Raw genomic sequence first — 16,573 nt, 5'->3', positions numbered from 1 at the left:
GCATTTTCTTAATGTTATAAATAATGTAAAATATGGGAGCTGGATAATATGAAAAATATAATCATACCTTCGGAATATGTTTTATTTTTGAAATCTCAAGACCATGGTTCCAAAATTAGCATCAAACCGTAAAGAATTTCAAAACTCTGAATGCAACCTGTATCAAGAAGCATATAGACATAGCAAAATAGTTAATTTTGCTATGTGTCCGCCATATGTGTCAGGTACAGGTACCTGTTACCTCGGAATAAAATTCAGGAAAACACGTGTGAGAAAGTTACAAGGTATACACGTAGAAATTTCCTCAAACTTTCCAGCAAAATTTTCTTTCACAGATGTTTTAACTGATATTTCCCTTGGAAGAACAGAGGGTAATCAGGAGCTTAAATTTTATAACAATGAGAAGTTCAGGCAGAAAATAATGTATTGTCTTTTTCAACATAGCTAACAAAAAGATGGAAGGATAAATGTGGATAAATTGAATCGTGTGTTTCCCGAGTTATTTTCTTGTATTAGTTTGGTATTGTCATGCTTCTTCATTCAAATCTTCACTTAAGCTGCATTGATCTCACTGGCAGTGCTTCATCAGAGTTCTAGGGCAGAAGTGTTTCGTTCTTGTCCAGCCTGGTGAGATATCTGTTTTCTGTAACATCCAGATGATACAAGTAAAAATTATCCCCACATTGTGGTGGCCTGCGATTTTCTAGGTTTTTTTCAGCAAGGTCCTGATCTCAGCCACCCCTAACAAATACTTTAAACCAATTACCCGTTTCCTCACTGTGTCTGCTTTGATGCTTTCTAGTTTCAGTTAGGTTAACAAAGATAGCAATTGTAGGGTAGAACATGAAATGCTAATGTAACATAATGAATTTCTTTCAGGTAGTTGCTTCTTTCTTTATTCTGCTCACCACGGTAATCTAGTACAATGAATATAATACAGAATATAATTTAGCAGTATTGAGTCATATCTATTAAATGGAGTATTAGAGTTCATTTAATATGTAGTTGCTGAAGTACTCTTCCAAGTTTGGAAGGTTATTTTTGTTATATTTGTTACTTTTTCTTACTTAAACAATATGCAGTTGTTTTTTGTTTATTTTTTATCATTTATTGTTCTACTTTATCAGATCTTTGTTTAAAAATAAATCTGGCAGTTGTCATTTTTTGACAATCCTTTCCCTTTTTTCTTCAGTTTTTGACCCTGCCTTCCATTAGATTTCACATTGTGGAACAGTAGTATTTGGTAGCTTAGTGTTGCTTTAGGTATAACATTTTAGGCATGAACAGAGATTGAGCTGATAAAGCTGATTTTATGTTTTAGAACTTTTCTTCCCAGTCTATTGTAAACTATCTTTGTATCTTTATTTTATTTTATTTATTTTATTTTATTTTATTTTATTTTATTTTATTTCACAGTCAATATTGTATGCCCTGTAACATTTTACAGATCTGGAACCTACAACTATAATTAGTGATCTGTAAATAGAAGTCTGATTATCTTCTAACATCCAGGCTGCAATGTTTTGTTCTCAGTTAAGTTTTTGTGGGCCTACAGGTCTGATTGTTAAAATGCATTTTAGATGTTTCCCTATGTAAAATCTTTCAGTAATTATAGCCTTCAATTTCTGTAAGATGTGTTTTTATTGTTAGAATTCTGTATTTAAGCATTTAAGCAAAAATAGTTCTGAAGATGTTGTTCAACTTCCATTTTCAGTAACATTTTATCAGGTCTGTTCCATCAGATTACTTAATACAGAAATGCAAGTTAAAGGTTTCGCTGTGCATTTATGAAAAGCTTGACTTTATGATTGACATCTTAAATTACTTTCCAGACATGTCATTATATTTATTTGAAAGACAAGTGTGACTGAGGACAGTGTTGTAATTTTGGTCAATTCTTGGAAGATACTCACCATGACACCAACGTTACTTTAAGAAGTAGGTGGATAACTCAGTGAGGCAGATCAGAAGTGAGATTGATCTAAAAGAGAGAGAAAGAATGCAAAATACTAGCAATTAGAAATGAAGAATGTCTAACTCCATTAAAATCAGAATGTGCTAAAAAGTCTTAGGAAAGATTCTCACTAAGATCTGGTCAGGAGCAGTTACAAAAAGATGCAGATCCTGAACATGGTTCTGAGTTGAAGAATCACATTGCTTTATTCTATCTTAATAAATTATGAGATATGGAAACTAACCTGAACAACAAAAAAAAAAATGTCCACCAGAAGGTAGATGTTTTAATAAGATTGACTGGTTGTCAAGTAATAAGATTTAACCAATTCTCTATAGAGAAACTATCTAATACATTTCTACTGCTTTTGTGTGATTTTGTTAAACAGAACTAGAAGAAATAATAAGGCAGAAAAAAAGGTTAATAATTTATTTTTCCAAAACATGCTACATCTGCCACCTAGACATTTAAGTTCATTATGTTTTGCCTCACCTATTCTTCTAATGATACTTTATTGTTAGGTTTGGTAATTTTTAAGCAATTCATTTTTTCTGTGTTTGAAAAGCAGCTGGAGATGTGGATAATATTGGAATTAACGGTACCAGAAGTGAAGTTTTGGTGGCTTTTTAATTTTTCTCTATTCAGCAGTATAAATATATTAGTTGTAATGGGAATGTTCTGTTCTTGATTCTTTTCTGTTGCAAATCTGATCAAAAAGAACATATGTTTCTTGAATTTCCATGTCTGTATTTTCCATCAGCCTATGTCGGAAGAAGTACAGAACCAATGCAAAGAGTAAAATGCCCCTTAGCTTCTAAACTTGCTAAGCTCTTTTGCCAGGGATTTCACTTAATTTTCATTGGTGAGTTGCTTTATTTAAATAGTTCTGTAAATTAATTCTAAGATTGAAATTGATGAAAGAGTGCCAATAACATCCTCTTATGCATGGAAGCTAGAAGCTAGATCTCTGGCTGACAGCAATATGACAGTGTTAACTTTGGTCTGTTTGCAAAAATATATTGATATGCAACATTGGTAGCCTGACAGAAATTAACTGAAAGAAGGAATAATTTATTTTAAAAAAATAATTTATAAGGATATGGAGAATAAAATTATTTTTAAAGCCACATGTTCTCACTAAATTCTAATAGAGATCGGCATACATTTAACACTAGATGAGGATTCCCATTATCATTCGTAATATTGAAAATTAGTATTGTGTAATTAATATACATGTAGTTGCAAAGAACCTTGTTAAGTCATAATTTATAGAGATAAATACTTCCCATTTGAATGGTGCTGAAAGGTCCAGATCTGTTAATAAATAGTTGCTTAAATATTTATTTCATGTAAACTGCAAATGTGTGTAGTAGCAGGAACACTGCAAGTTTAGCATTGCAGCTTGGTTTTCAGTATCTTAAACACGTTCATTTCTAGCATGGAGAAGTGTTGAACACTGTAGAGTTAGGGCACCTTCTTAATCTTGAAGGCAGAGTTGTAGTGGGAAAAAATGTTTTATTATTCCAGGAAATTGAATTTATATTCACTCTCTACTAGGTGATTTCTTTGCATGATGGCAAAGATTTATTTTAATATGGGATTGACCATATTGCTTTTTTCTCCTGCTATCACTTAAAAACATGGCACACATCACCCACGGGCAGGTAGGCTGAATAGTGTACCAGCTGGCTCTGCATGCACAGTGCAGCCCATGTGCATATGTGCAGTCAGCATGAGTAGCTCAAATTCATCAGATGTGCTGTGTGTATGCCAATAATTATCCTCTACATTTCAAGTTGATTTCCATGAACTCATGCCATTACTAAAAAGGCCTTTGGGAAAGAGGTAAAAGGACATATAGGAGATGAAAAAAACATGGTAGCCTAGGTAGAGATATAGGCTGAACACTGACAATTATAAAAAAATAATGATTTCTGTTGTGTTGTTTAAGATACACTTTCTCAGTTTTTATCCCAACTTACCTATGACAAGCAGAAGCTAGATATATATATATATAATTTTTCATGCCATCCTGGATCAGAATTGTTCCCACTTTATACGTGTAGCTAAGTCACTAATTTTCACAGAGAAACGTAAAATAATAAAATACAACAAGTATGTTTAGAATATTATTTGTTTTCATTATCTTTCAAAAATTCTAATGGAAAAAATAATGACTCCCTTCCGGTAATTCTGCTGTTCAGACAAAATTGAATTGTAAACTAGAGGATGGATTACAAATGTTTTATGTTCTTCAGAACAGAAACTGTAAATGTTAATTTTTTTGTTCCAATAAGCAGAAAGAAAGAACATATATGCAAATATTTTCGAAGAGGTGAGATTTAGATAAATTGAATTAATTGTATTTCTGCAGTTTTCATTCAAACTGCAATTTATAATTTCTTTCTAGGCTTTAAACTGATAATTAGTATGGTGACTAAGGACCATTTTTTTAGTTTGGTGATCTTAAACACAAAACATTTTTTGTGTATCAGGTTCAAGTTTCTAATGTCATCATAGTGACAAACACTCCAATTCTGAAACTTGTTGAAACAGTTTGATTCTTAAAGACACAATCTGTAGACTTTCTGCATTTCTACAGTATCTCTTTTTCTCTGTTCTGTTCAGACTATTAAGCAGGTATTTTTACAAGCACATTTAGTTAAATTGTGATTTTTGACTTGAAGAGTTATGAAACCTGGAGTTATGAAACTTTGAAATATCGATAAGTAAGTTAACCCTTGCAGTGTCATTTAAAGACATGTTAAGTGTTGTTATCTCATTTTTCCAGGTGCTGTAAGCATAGAAGAATAAATGTTTTGTTTAAAACTATAAAGAAACTAACATTTCTTTTTCAGAGACAACAGTCCTTTTCACGTTCCTCTTCTGTACTTATGTATTCTAGGTAATTGTTAAATCCGGACCAGGCACCTTTCTCAGCCTGGCAGTATATGATGATTATATCTTTTGGTCAGATGGGGTGAGAAGAGCTATTCTGCGTTCCAGTAAATATACAGGAGGAGATACAAAAGTTCTTCGTTCTGATATCCCACATCAGCCAATGGGCATAATTGCTGTTGCCAATGATACTAACAGTTGTAAGTTACAAAAGAAAATGCACTATTTTCTTGATTCCGTTTCACTTGTTTCAAGAATTTTACTTAGTTTTAACAAAGTTAAAACATTTTACAATGTTTCATAAATTCTTGTTGTTGTATGAACTGCTAACAAAAAGTGTGATATAACTGTTTCCAGTGTAACTAAATAGTATTGAATGAACATTGTTTGCTACAGACATTCTTCTGATAGTAGCTAAATCATTTCTTGTCAAATACCTGCAGTTTTGAATGTTGTGGGTTTTATTTAGTGATTATATTCAAAATAACTCCATTTGTTTATCTTTAACATGCTAGTCTCTGAGGCACACTGACATTTTCATCTGACTGATAAAACATGAACCAATTGCCCATAAATCTGAAACACAGTGATCTTTGCTCTCTCTAAGATGTTAGCCGTTGAAGCAAATTTAATAAAACAGAGTCCATCTTTTCCTGTTTGTTTTTCAGGTGAATTATCTCCTTGTGCACAAATGAACGGTGGCTGTCATGATTTATGCCTTCTGACTCCTGACGGACGAGTGAACTGTTCATGTAGAGGGGATAGAATACTGGTAGATGATAACAGATGTGTGAGTAAGTAATACTAGCTGATGCAGTGCTTTTTCTGTGGTGTGATGCAGTTGACTATCACAAGCAAAGATAGTTGACCCAAGTCATTAATTTGATTGCTCATATATACTGTAAAAATTGCTCTAGCAGTGTTTACAATTTTTTTTGAAAGCTTGGCACATAACAGGCTTTTAACTAATTTATGTCTCACAAGACTTTTGGGAGGTTAAAAAGCATTAATATTTATTCCCTCCTTAAATTACAATTTGGGTAGTTGTATTCTACTTAACATTTCTTATTTGCAGTTTCTTTCTGTCGAGTACTTTTATTTCATGTTGTGGTGGTTTTACTCAGCTGGGCACTGAGCTCCACTACAACCGCTCTCTCAGTCCCCCTCCTTAATGGGAAGGGAGGAGAAAATACAATGAAAAGGGCTCAGGGGCTGAGATGAGGGCAGGGAGATCACTCAACAATTATCTTTATGGGCAAAATAGACTCAGCATGGGGAAGTTAATAAAATTCATTACCTATTACTAACAAGGTAGAACAGTGAGAAATTCAAAACAAACTAGAAACACCTTCCCCCATCTACCCTCTTCCACCTCTTCCCACCAAGCGACACAGGGGAATAGGGAATGAGGGCTGCAGTCAATCTATAGCACTTTGTCTCTGCCGCTCCTTCACGGTCACTCTCTGTGCCTACTCCACGTGGGGTCCCTCCTTCCCGAACTGATACTGTGGGGGCTTCCCACAGGTTGCAGCTCTTCAAGAACAGCTCCCACATGGCTCCGTACCACGGGGTCCATCCCCCAGGAGCAAATTGCTCCAGCACAGGTCCCCCACAGGTGGCAGCTCCCCCCAGGCCCCCTCTCCACAGGGCTCCTCTCCACTGGCTGCAGCTCCGGCGGGGGCTCTCCATGGGCTGCAACCTCCACCAGGCCACATCCATCTGCTCCACCGGGGGCTCCTCCACGGGCTGCAGCATGGAGATATGCTCCATGTGGGACCCTTGGGTGCAGAGGGACAGCCTGCTCCACCAGGGGCCTCTCCACAGGCCACAGGGGAATTTCTGCTCCATGCCTGGAGCACCTCCTGCCCTCCTTCTGCACTCACCGTGGGAGCTGCAGGGCTGTCTCTCACTCCTCACTCTCCCAGTTGCTGTTGTGCAGCAGTTGGTTTTTCCCTTTCTTATATCTGCTGTTACAGAGGCGCAAACAACATCATTTATTGGCACAGCTCTAGCCAGCAGCAGGACCCTTTGGAGCTGGCTGAAACTGGCCCTTACCTGACATGGGGTAGCTGCTGGGCTGTCCTCACAGAGGACACCCCTGCATCCCCCCACTACCACAACCTTGCCACATAAACCCAATACATATGTCCTACAATATATAATTGTAACTTATTAACCAGGGCTGTCGTACTTAATCATGCAAAGTCTGTGTGTAAGGAGATGGCCAATATATCAATATAAGTTGGAAGACTGCTTGGAAATTGGTTTTCTATTTGTTTGGTTGATTTTTTTTTTATTATTATTTTTTTTTTGACAATGTTCTACGCAAATTTTCTTCTTCCCAAATCTTTCCATGCTCTGAACCAGTATGTCGCAACACATGATAAGGAAATTAAGAAATAACTTTTTTCAAGTTCACCAGTGGTTCAGAATATGTGGTCATCCATTGTAGCTTCCTAAGATCCCAATTTCCCTATGCAGAATTGATGTTTATGAACGTGGAACTATGTGCTGGAAGGATGTGATATGTACACATAACTTACTGCCAGTGAAGATTCTTGAGACAGAGCTTTAGTAAAATTCAAAGAGGAATTGGATGATTATATGGATAATAAGACTACACTGACTACTTGTTTGTAATCAACTAAACAATTCTGAAAGGCATTAAAATCTTTTGTTTCTGAAAACGGATTTGAAGAAATCCCAAGGGTTTACCATCAGACTTCAACTGAGGGCAAGCTATCCATACATTTTGATTTAGATTTTTTATTTTTTTATTTTGGAGGGGGACATCTTTCTCTAAAGATTACAGTCTAAAATACTGAACTCGATGAACTACAGATCTAACTGAGGATGACTTTTCCTAATATCTTACCTCTTACAGTGCTGAAAAATGGGGGAACAAAAAAGAAGGATAAAGCAGTGCTGTGATAACATGACTGAAATTTAAAGGACTCTATAAATTATATTGAGGATTAGATCTCACCTTGTCTGGAATCCATATTTGTGTTTTTCTTCATATTTGACTCAAATCAAGAATTATTTTCAAATTATGTTGGCTTGACTTTTTGCAGGAGGACATCTGTTCCTCCTGAAATTGTGCAGAAGTAATTATCATGGAAACAAGCAAAAGAAAAAAAAAAAAAAAAGCATACTAAATAGATATAATTTCCCCGTTCTTCCTCTTGATTTGTCCTGTATACTTCTTCTTTCTCTCAACTTTGATATCTCATTCAGATCCATGCATATAAAGCAAATGTACTGTAACAAAGTTCACAACCAAATCATTCTGTGTAAATACTGCAATACTTTCTTATTTTTTTTTTAACTGAACTAACAGAAAATCAATATGCAAGGGAAAGCAGAAGTCAAAATATGAAATGTACATCTCCCCTATAAAATAATAGATAAAATATTTGTTCTGAAAATGAGAGAACACACAATTTTCATGTCTACCAATGATTTTGTTTTTTTTTTTTTGAAAGTATAAGCAACAGGTTTTCTTCATTGTGTGTTAAGCTATCCCTTTAACATTGTGTGTAGTACATTTATCCTGGCACTTGTGTACACACTGAGCAGGTGTGCAGTACACCAAGACAGAGCTGAGTCCAAATTAACCGCTAGGTAATGGTGAGTGTTTACTTCTTGCTCTTGGATGTGCTATATTGAAGAGCTTTTTAAAACATCTCCTAAGAAATGATTATATACAAGCTGTGGAGAGGCATGTAGGTAAAGAAATGTTGAGAACAGTAATAACAAAGTCATCATCTCATCAGAGTCACTGCCTTTAACTTTCTTCGCTACATGTTCACATATATTCATGGATCTCTCTCTATTCATGGATATATATATCGTTTACAGGCTCTCTCCTACTTGCATTGAAATTTCGCCCCAACATGAAAAGTCTGAAAAGTGTTTGCTATTTAGATATTGGTTCTCACTCCTGTGAAATATCAAAAAATGTACAAATCAATTATCAGTCTAGAAGGCCACTACTGTGTGGGAGCTTTTAAATTTTGATGCTGTGGGTTTTTTTGTACTGTGGAAGAGATTAGTATAAATGCAGCCAAATATTGCCCTCATTTTCACTAAGGGTAACAGATATAAAAATAATGTTTTGATATATTTTATTTTTAGCTAAGAATTCTACTTGCAACATTTATTCTGAGTTTGAGTGTGGAAATGGTGAATGCATTGATTATCAACTGACTTGTGATGGCATTGCTCATTGTAAAGACAAGTCGGATGAGAAACATTTTTACTGTGGTGAGTATTTCCAGATTTTTTACCTTCATGTTATTTTGGTTATACAATTTTATGTTGGTTTCTCTGACTTTTCTACTTGCATATATCAAATGCTCACTAAAATGCGCAACAAGAAGAAAATGCCAAATTACTGATTAAAAAAGAAATCAACAACAACAAAAAACCACCCAGACATTATATGGACAAAATTGTACTTTAAGGTATGTTCTTGCAAACTTCATGTATTAGCTGGCTTATATTTAATACAAAGCATCTCAATTGCTGTTATATTTCTGTTTCTAAAACAAAACTTAGGAAAAACACAGCTTGGAAACAGCTTAGAAACAACAACAGCAACAAAAAAACAATGGTATTTTCAGCTTTAGTTTAACAATCTATATTTCTGTACCCATATTTAGTAAAATTTTCTCTGTGAATTGAAAGCAATAAAATAGAAGTATAAAACACAAGAATGGCTGTGTAATATAAATCCTTCCACACAAATTTCTGTTTAAGTTAATATCTTTCTTAAGATATAATATGCTAATATTATATCTTAACATTATTCTTCACACCAATCAGTCTGCATCTTACAACAAATTAGATACAGGGCCATCTACTTTTTACTTTCATAATTCACTCAAATGGTTCTGTCCCGGCCTTATTTTTTGTCCTAATAATAATCAGCTGAATGACTTCATTTTTTAGTGTGTCCAACTGAATTCTGAATTTGCCTGCTACAGCTTTTGAATCACTGTAGTTCAGATAATTTTCCTGTCATTCCCAGATTTCTCCTCTGTCATTTTAATAGCCAAGGTTGATACTGGATAAAAGAAATGGAGTAGCTTTTATTTATTTATTTATTTTTCCACATTTGAAAAAATTAACACCAACCATCTGAGTACAGTTTGGAAATGATACTGTCTCTCTTCTTTCATCTTCACTTAACGTCCTGTTACCTTCCAAACTGATAGGTGATAATTGCGCTAATCATGTCATGTTGAACTACTATTAACATTCCAGCAGGTCATCTACTTTTAAATAACTAAGAATGTTTGTTTGTTTGAATTTGAAAAAAATAAAACACATCAGATAAGGAAATGAGAATCTAGAGTATACAAAACACTGCTAGTTACCTGGTGGGCAGAAGCCCTTGAATTACAAGAGGCTGCTTCAAATCACCTGAAGGGTAAATAACTTATATCCATGAATTCCTTCTTAGGTTGTCTTACTAAGTAGTGTGTTAAAATATTTGTATTTGTGCCTATTCCTTAGACATAAAGAGAAATTTTCTACAATACAAAACATGGTGCAAACAAACAGACAACAACAACAACAAAAAAAAAACACAACCATGTATGTTTTTATATTGACTAAACACATCTGGCTCTACTGTTAGCTTTAGTCATTGATTTCATTCACAGTCCATAGCAGAAAGATTAAGTTTTCATAGTTTCTGGTACTTTGTTATGAGAGGAGAGTAGGTTGAAGGAATAGAGAGAAAGTCATATGGGAACAAATCAGAAAGAAAGCTGCAGCTGGTGAAGGATCTCAAAATACTGTTTCTTGTTCCAGAGTAGTTGTATTATGTATCAGCAGTCAGTTTCAGGTTTGCAGAGCTGCCAAAACTATTTTATACATTTTCTTTGATACTGAAAAAATATAAACGCAAGATGCAACAATTTGTATTTCTATGGATTTGCCACATATTTCTGTGACAGACATTATTATATTAGTTTGCAGTATGCTTGTGTACGGTTTGCCTGATTTAAATCAACCATAAAAAACTTTTTGCTACATATTAGAAAAAGAGATGTAATTCTGTCATACAGAGTATGTTGCTTCCTGAATCTGATAAAGTACAGGATAATTCATTACTGATTAACTAGTCCAATGCACATTATGAACTTTGTTGATTATTGTGCCTTTGATTCTACAAAGCTTAGGGCTTCAGGAAATAATTTACATATGTTTGATATGTTTGAATACTCAAAATTAATACATTCTTCAATAGTGTAATTACCTGAGCAATTCCAATACTTATAGTATTAATATTCAAAAATCCAGGCAGACTTAATCCTGGAGATGAACAGATTTCTGTCACGTATGAAACTTTTATGATATTTTTTTATTATTTTAATCTCCATATTATTGATGAATTGGCTTAGGGCAAATTTGTTTTAGTTTAGCAATCTAGATTTTTCATGCTGTTTGATCAGAATTTATAACATTTTTTTTTCCTAACATCACAAAATAATGAAAATTTGTAGTTAGACTTTTTTTTTCATTATTTTCTTTGCCATTCTTCTGTTGTTTTTCATCATGCTTTCATGTATTATTCTCTATCGTTCTTTATCTGCTTATCACTCCAAGTTTTTGTGTTGGACAAAACAATTTCAGACGTTTTTTTTCTGTAGCTTCAAATGCATTTTAATTTAAAATGTCTTTCTGGAGTATGTGTGTTTGTTTTTAATGTAAGGCTATTTCTGTTAATGTATCAAATGTCTAAATGAAATTATGTGCTCCTTTTCCAGAAAACAGAGGCTGTCGAAAGGGTTTCAAACCGTGTTCTAATCGCCGTTGTATTTCAAGTAACAAAGTGTGTGATGGTGCAAATGACTGTGGTGACAACTCTGATGAATTTGACTGTAAAGGTAAATGGCAGTTCCTTCCAAGGTGGTTTCAGATTATTGCTCTGTAAATACTTAATATGTAAACAGAATTAATGAGAAAATGCAGATAATTTTACTGGAATTACAAGGGTTTGGATTTTTTCTTTATAATTCAAAAACAAGAGCAGGTGCACACTGGTATGTTTAAGAGATCATATACTGGGATTGATTATCAAGATTGAGTTTGGTTTTACACCTACTATCCTCAAGAAGGAGAGATTTTCTGAGCTAAGGAAAACTCCAAAAGTACTATTACAGCTTCTTCCATGAAGTGATACATGAGGTAGTATGTTTGCCACAGATGGAAAGGATGAAAGATGTGCTATATGATTTCTTCTCTGCATTTGCTGCAGTGTATCTTCTGTGAAGTGTTCTGTTTCTTTGCTTCTCAGATGCATGTTCTGTTTCTTTGCTTCTCAGATGCATGACGTCTATGTCCTTTGTAAAACTTATCAGAAATTATTTTCTTTTTATATTGAAATTGTTTTTCTTTTTACATTTTAAAACAATAATATTTATATTGTGCTTCAGTCAATGAACAAAAATTATCTAGCAGACAAAAAAATTCTTTGTTACAATTCAGAAAGTTTGGAGGAGAAATTATGCCATGTATAGCTAAAAATCATGTAACTATAGTGGCTACGATTTTTCTGAAAGTACTACGTGGCTTTTAATCTTACAGCTGAATATGAGTAGAGAGAAAAGCATACAGGCAAGAACACCCCCTATGTGGTGTTAAATAAAAAATTTAAGAGATTCATAGATGGTGCTGGAAGTGCTTGTTTCCTTCTCACATGGTGAATATTTCAAATGGAGTTGGATTATCTAAAGAGAGATGTTTAGGCTCAATAAAGAAATTTAGAAATTAGAAGTTTCAGTTTATTAGGCCTACTAATTTCTACTGAAGTTTTAGCTTTGGAAGGTATAGTGAGTTCTGAAGGCCCCATCCTAAAAGGTACAAGCTTTAAGTATAATAATTATAATATGCATCTGGACTGTTTAGTACGTGAATTTATATCTTTTTAAACCATATGTTATAGATTCAACATGTGCTTCAACAGAATTCCGTTGTGCAGATGGGATTTGCATTGGAAAGTCAGCACAGTGCAACCAGATCATTGATTGTGCAGATGCTTCAGATGAAAAGGACTGTGGTAAGTTTGTGTTTGTCTGTGCTTCATCTTAGCATCTGTTCCATGATTATTCCTTGTTATATAGTGAATAATTCATAGTCTTTACTTGTTGGGTGCCAACAGCTGCATGGTCTGTGCAAATTCAACCTAAACGTATAAACCAAACAATAAGGCTTCCAATCTGTATGAGGTATGATACAGTAATTTATTGTCTCTTTCCAGAAAATACAAACTGTGCCTATTTCTATAAACTTGGAATAAAATCTACAGGATTTATTAGCTGTAATTCTACTTCACTTTGTATACTGCCAGAATGGATGTGTGATGGATCTAATGACTGTGGAGATTACACAGATGAACTGAAATGCCCAGGTAACTGTCAAAAAGAATATATATATATGTGTGTGTATATACACAAATTTCTGGAAAAAAAATATTACAGTATTATTTTTAAATATGTTGCAAAATGTTTACTTTTGTTTAAGTCAATACTTAATATTTAATGTAGAGATAAATATGTTAATGAAGTTTTTTTCTCCATTTTTTAGTTTGCATTTCATTAGATGATGTAGGTTATTACAAATTAATGCATTTCTCTGAAGATAAAGTGTAATATCTAGCTTTGTGTTTCATCCAGATTAGGTCTGTCATTATTCATTTTTATCTAAGTAAAACATCAGTCATTAAAATATCAAGCTCATCAAGCTTAAGCACAAAGGCTCAGGAACTTTTATTAGCTACTGCTTTAGTGGATTATATTTCTTTCCTTGTTAAACTGTTTTTATCTTTTACTTTCTCTTCTATTTTGTTGAGATACTTGGTGTAGGCTGACAGGGCTATTGCTTCAGTGATTTTTCTGCTCTTGAGCCAGTACAAAGAGATTGTGGTATACCTTAGTCCCAGTCCCCAGGCTGAGGTAGTAGGCTTTCAGAAAAGGAAGAGGTATTTACTGCTGGAAATTGTGTAACTTTACATACAAACCTCTGACTCTTGGTTTTCTCTCTTTCTGCTTTCCTGTGGGAAAAACAGTGCACCATTATGACATGTAGAAAAAATTAAATAAATTCATAATGCTCGAGTCTTGGAAGATGACTCATGAAATATTATTACAATAGGTATGAGCAAACAGCCAATAACAAAAACAATGACTGAGAAGAGTATCTCACACGAAAGAAACAAGAACCAGATGTATTTGACAGTTTAAAGTCTTATTATTCCAACTTTTCAACTGAAATTTTCATGAGATCAGAATACTATCATATTAGAAATACACTTTTTCAAGATATATGCATATATAATATACTTTTGAGGGAAAGCCTGAACTTTCATGGTGTTTTGTTAAGCAATTTTTGTCAGAATGGCCACAGTGTTAATGAAATTAGAACAAAAATTATTAGAGTTGAAATAGATTTACTTTCAGAACCTATGTAGTAACGTTGGAGAGAAAGATCCCACAAGAAATTTTGTTTCTTTGTTTTCATAGTTGACTTGCTGTAGTTAACTTGTAATCATCTCTTTACAACCAGTATCCCTCTCTTTTTTCTAAGAATTAATGTTATTTATTAGTACAAATAAAACTTGGAATTTTACATTGTTAAATACCATCTATTTTTTTCTAGTCGAGTAGTTAACATCAACTGATTATTCCCATTTAGTATTCTGTTTTTCTTAGTGATAATCCCATTGCATCATTAAAACCTATTAGAATTCTCATTTGCTTTGTGCCAACTTTATTGATGAAAACATTACAAGGATCTAGAGGATACCTAGAACTTCAGCACTAACATCAATTAAACCTGCTATTAAGAACATCCATCTTCCCTATAGCCAGATGCATATTAAATTATAGTTTTCATTCTTATCTCCATAATTCTCTAGATTTTCCAGTCACTCTTTAGTATTACATGTATCTGAGCTCAAAATAGCTTACAGCTACCATATTTCCTTTGTTTGTACATTTTTTTCCATACCAAAGAAGGTTTTGATGGTAGTATGCTATAGCTTTAGTAAATTAATGATGCATAAGTAAACTAATATTGCATTTTATTGCATTGTCCATTTATTTGTGTTACTTAATCTGTCTTCCCAAATGTGTGCCAAAAGTTCCATCATTTTAATGTGTAACTAATTGCCTGGATCATTCCTCCCTTTATTTGAAAGCAGTACCATTCCAATTCAGCCTGCTTGTGATTTCCTTTCCCATTTCATTCAGATCTGACTGACTCTGGGACATTAAGTTTCTGAGTGTTCCTTCTGTTATGAATATGATAATTCTCATTAACAATCTTAACTTTGTTCAGTGTCATTGTTCTTACAGAAAATTAAGGCAAAATTTTCATTTAGGGGTGGTTATACTTGGACAGTCTTTAACTTCTACCCAGCCATCATAAACATCCTATTTATTTCTTTCTCCTTTTTTATATTCATACAACTGCAGAAGCCATAATTACCATAACTTTTTTTTTTTTTTTTCTTAAAGAAAGAGAAAAAGAGGGGAAAAAAATCAAAGCAAACAACTATAGATAGCCCTGATATATTAAATGAGTAATAGAACCCTTTGCAGAGAGCTTCAGAATGAGTACATATTGCCTGGGTTTTCACAGGCAACAAATTTACTTGAGATTTTGGACATATGTGCCACTCATTAGAATAATACTTCTACCTGTGTCTTGAAACTAAATATATGGTACGTTTTCATTCCTCATGTCCGTTTTCTGAGCATTCCTTGAAGTAAATTTCAAATGACTTTCACCATATACAAAGAAATAAAGCATGGACGAACAACTTTTTCATTTGTGACAAAATCTAAATATCTGGCTCCAAAGTCAGTACTGTAATTCAATGGTAACAGTTAGAGCATGTGTCAAGCTTATAGCTTATCCCAGTGAATGTGACAAAAATACTGCCCTGGTTAGGTTATCTTGTAGGTACTGGCAGATGGAACAGAAGGACAATTTCTTCAGCTGGTGTAAAACAAAAAACAGTGTTGATATACCTGACCTAAAAATCTGTTAACAGAAATCCTTAATACTTTGCAATGTAGGTCCCTTTAATTTAAATTGAAGCTGTGCTTTCTTTTTTTCTCTAAAGTATTTCAGCTCCCTAAAGTACTTAGTTATCAGTTAAATAATATAACTTTTTATTATTATTATTATTTTTACATTTTTAAACATAATCACTTTGTTGTCCATCAGTATTCAGAAATTTAGCAGAAATGTATTAGGCTCCTATTCATACTAGTAGAGACCATTTTACATTACATTCTTTATTTTATCACAGTTCAAAACAAACCCACATGTGAAGAAAATTATTTTGGTTGTCCTAGTGGAAGATGTATTCTGAACACCTGGCTTTGTGATGGGCAGAAAGACTGTGAGGATGGAGTAGATGAATTGCACTGTGGTGAGCATTTTATCTTATTTTTATTTCTGTAACCACTGACACACTTTTTAAAAACAAAAAGAAGTATGCAAGTATATCTCTGAGATTGAATATAAAGCTATATGAAAAAGTCCCTAATACTTCATTTTCAGATTAAAATCCGTATTTTTCTTGAAAGAGAAAAGAACATGAAATATTTGAAATTCAGTTAAATACTGCAGTACCAAGAGGAGGGTAATGTTGGAAAATGTGGACTGTGCCATCTCTGTCCTATTACCAAAATAAAGCAG

The 16,573-nt window shown here is 33.7% G+C and overlaps 1 protein-coding gene across 1 annotated transcript in view; it reads left to right on the top strand.

The window, feature by feature from the left end:
* LRP1B (LDL receptor related protein 1B) overlaps nucleotides 1-16,573 on the top strand; it is a 674,736-nt gene that overhangs the window by 537,166 nt on the left and 120,997 nt on the right. The window contains exons 44-50 of the mRNA XM_035332355.1: nucleotides 4,860-5,052; nucleotides 5,521-5,646; nucleotides 8,990-9,118; nucleotides 11,632-11,751; nucleotides 12,810-12,923; nucleotides 13,125-13,274; nucleotides 16,182-16,304. Of these exons, the coding sequence (XP_035188246.1) occupies nucleotides 4,860-5,052; nucleotides 5,521-5,646; nucleotides 8,990-9,118; nucleotides 11,632-11,751; nucleotides 12,810-12,923; nucleotides 13,125-13,274; nucleotides 16,182-16,304 (955 nt within the window). The remainder of the gene's footprint in view (nucleotides 1-4,859; nucleotides 5,053-5,520; nucleotides 5,647-8,989; nucleotides 9,119-11,631; nucleotides 11,752-12,809; nucleotides 12,924-13,124; nucleotides 13,275-16,181; nucleotides 16,305-16,573) is intronic.

Source organism: Oxyura jamaicensis, chromosome 7 (assembly GCF_011077185.1).
Source record: "Oxyura jamaicensis isolate SHBP4307 breed ruddy duck chromosome 7, BPBGC_Ojam_1.0, whole genome shotgun sequence".
Lineage (NCBI taxonomy): Eukaryota > Metazoa > Chordata > Aves > Anseriformes > Anatidae > Oxyura > Oxyura jamaicensis.
This window is presented reverse-complemented; position numbering and strand designations above follow the sequence as displayed.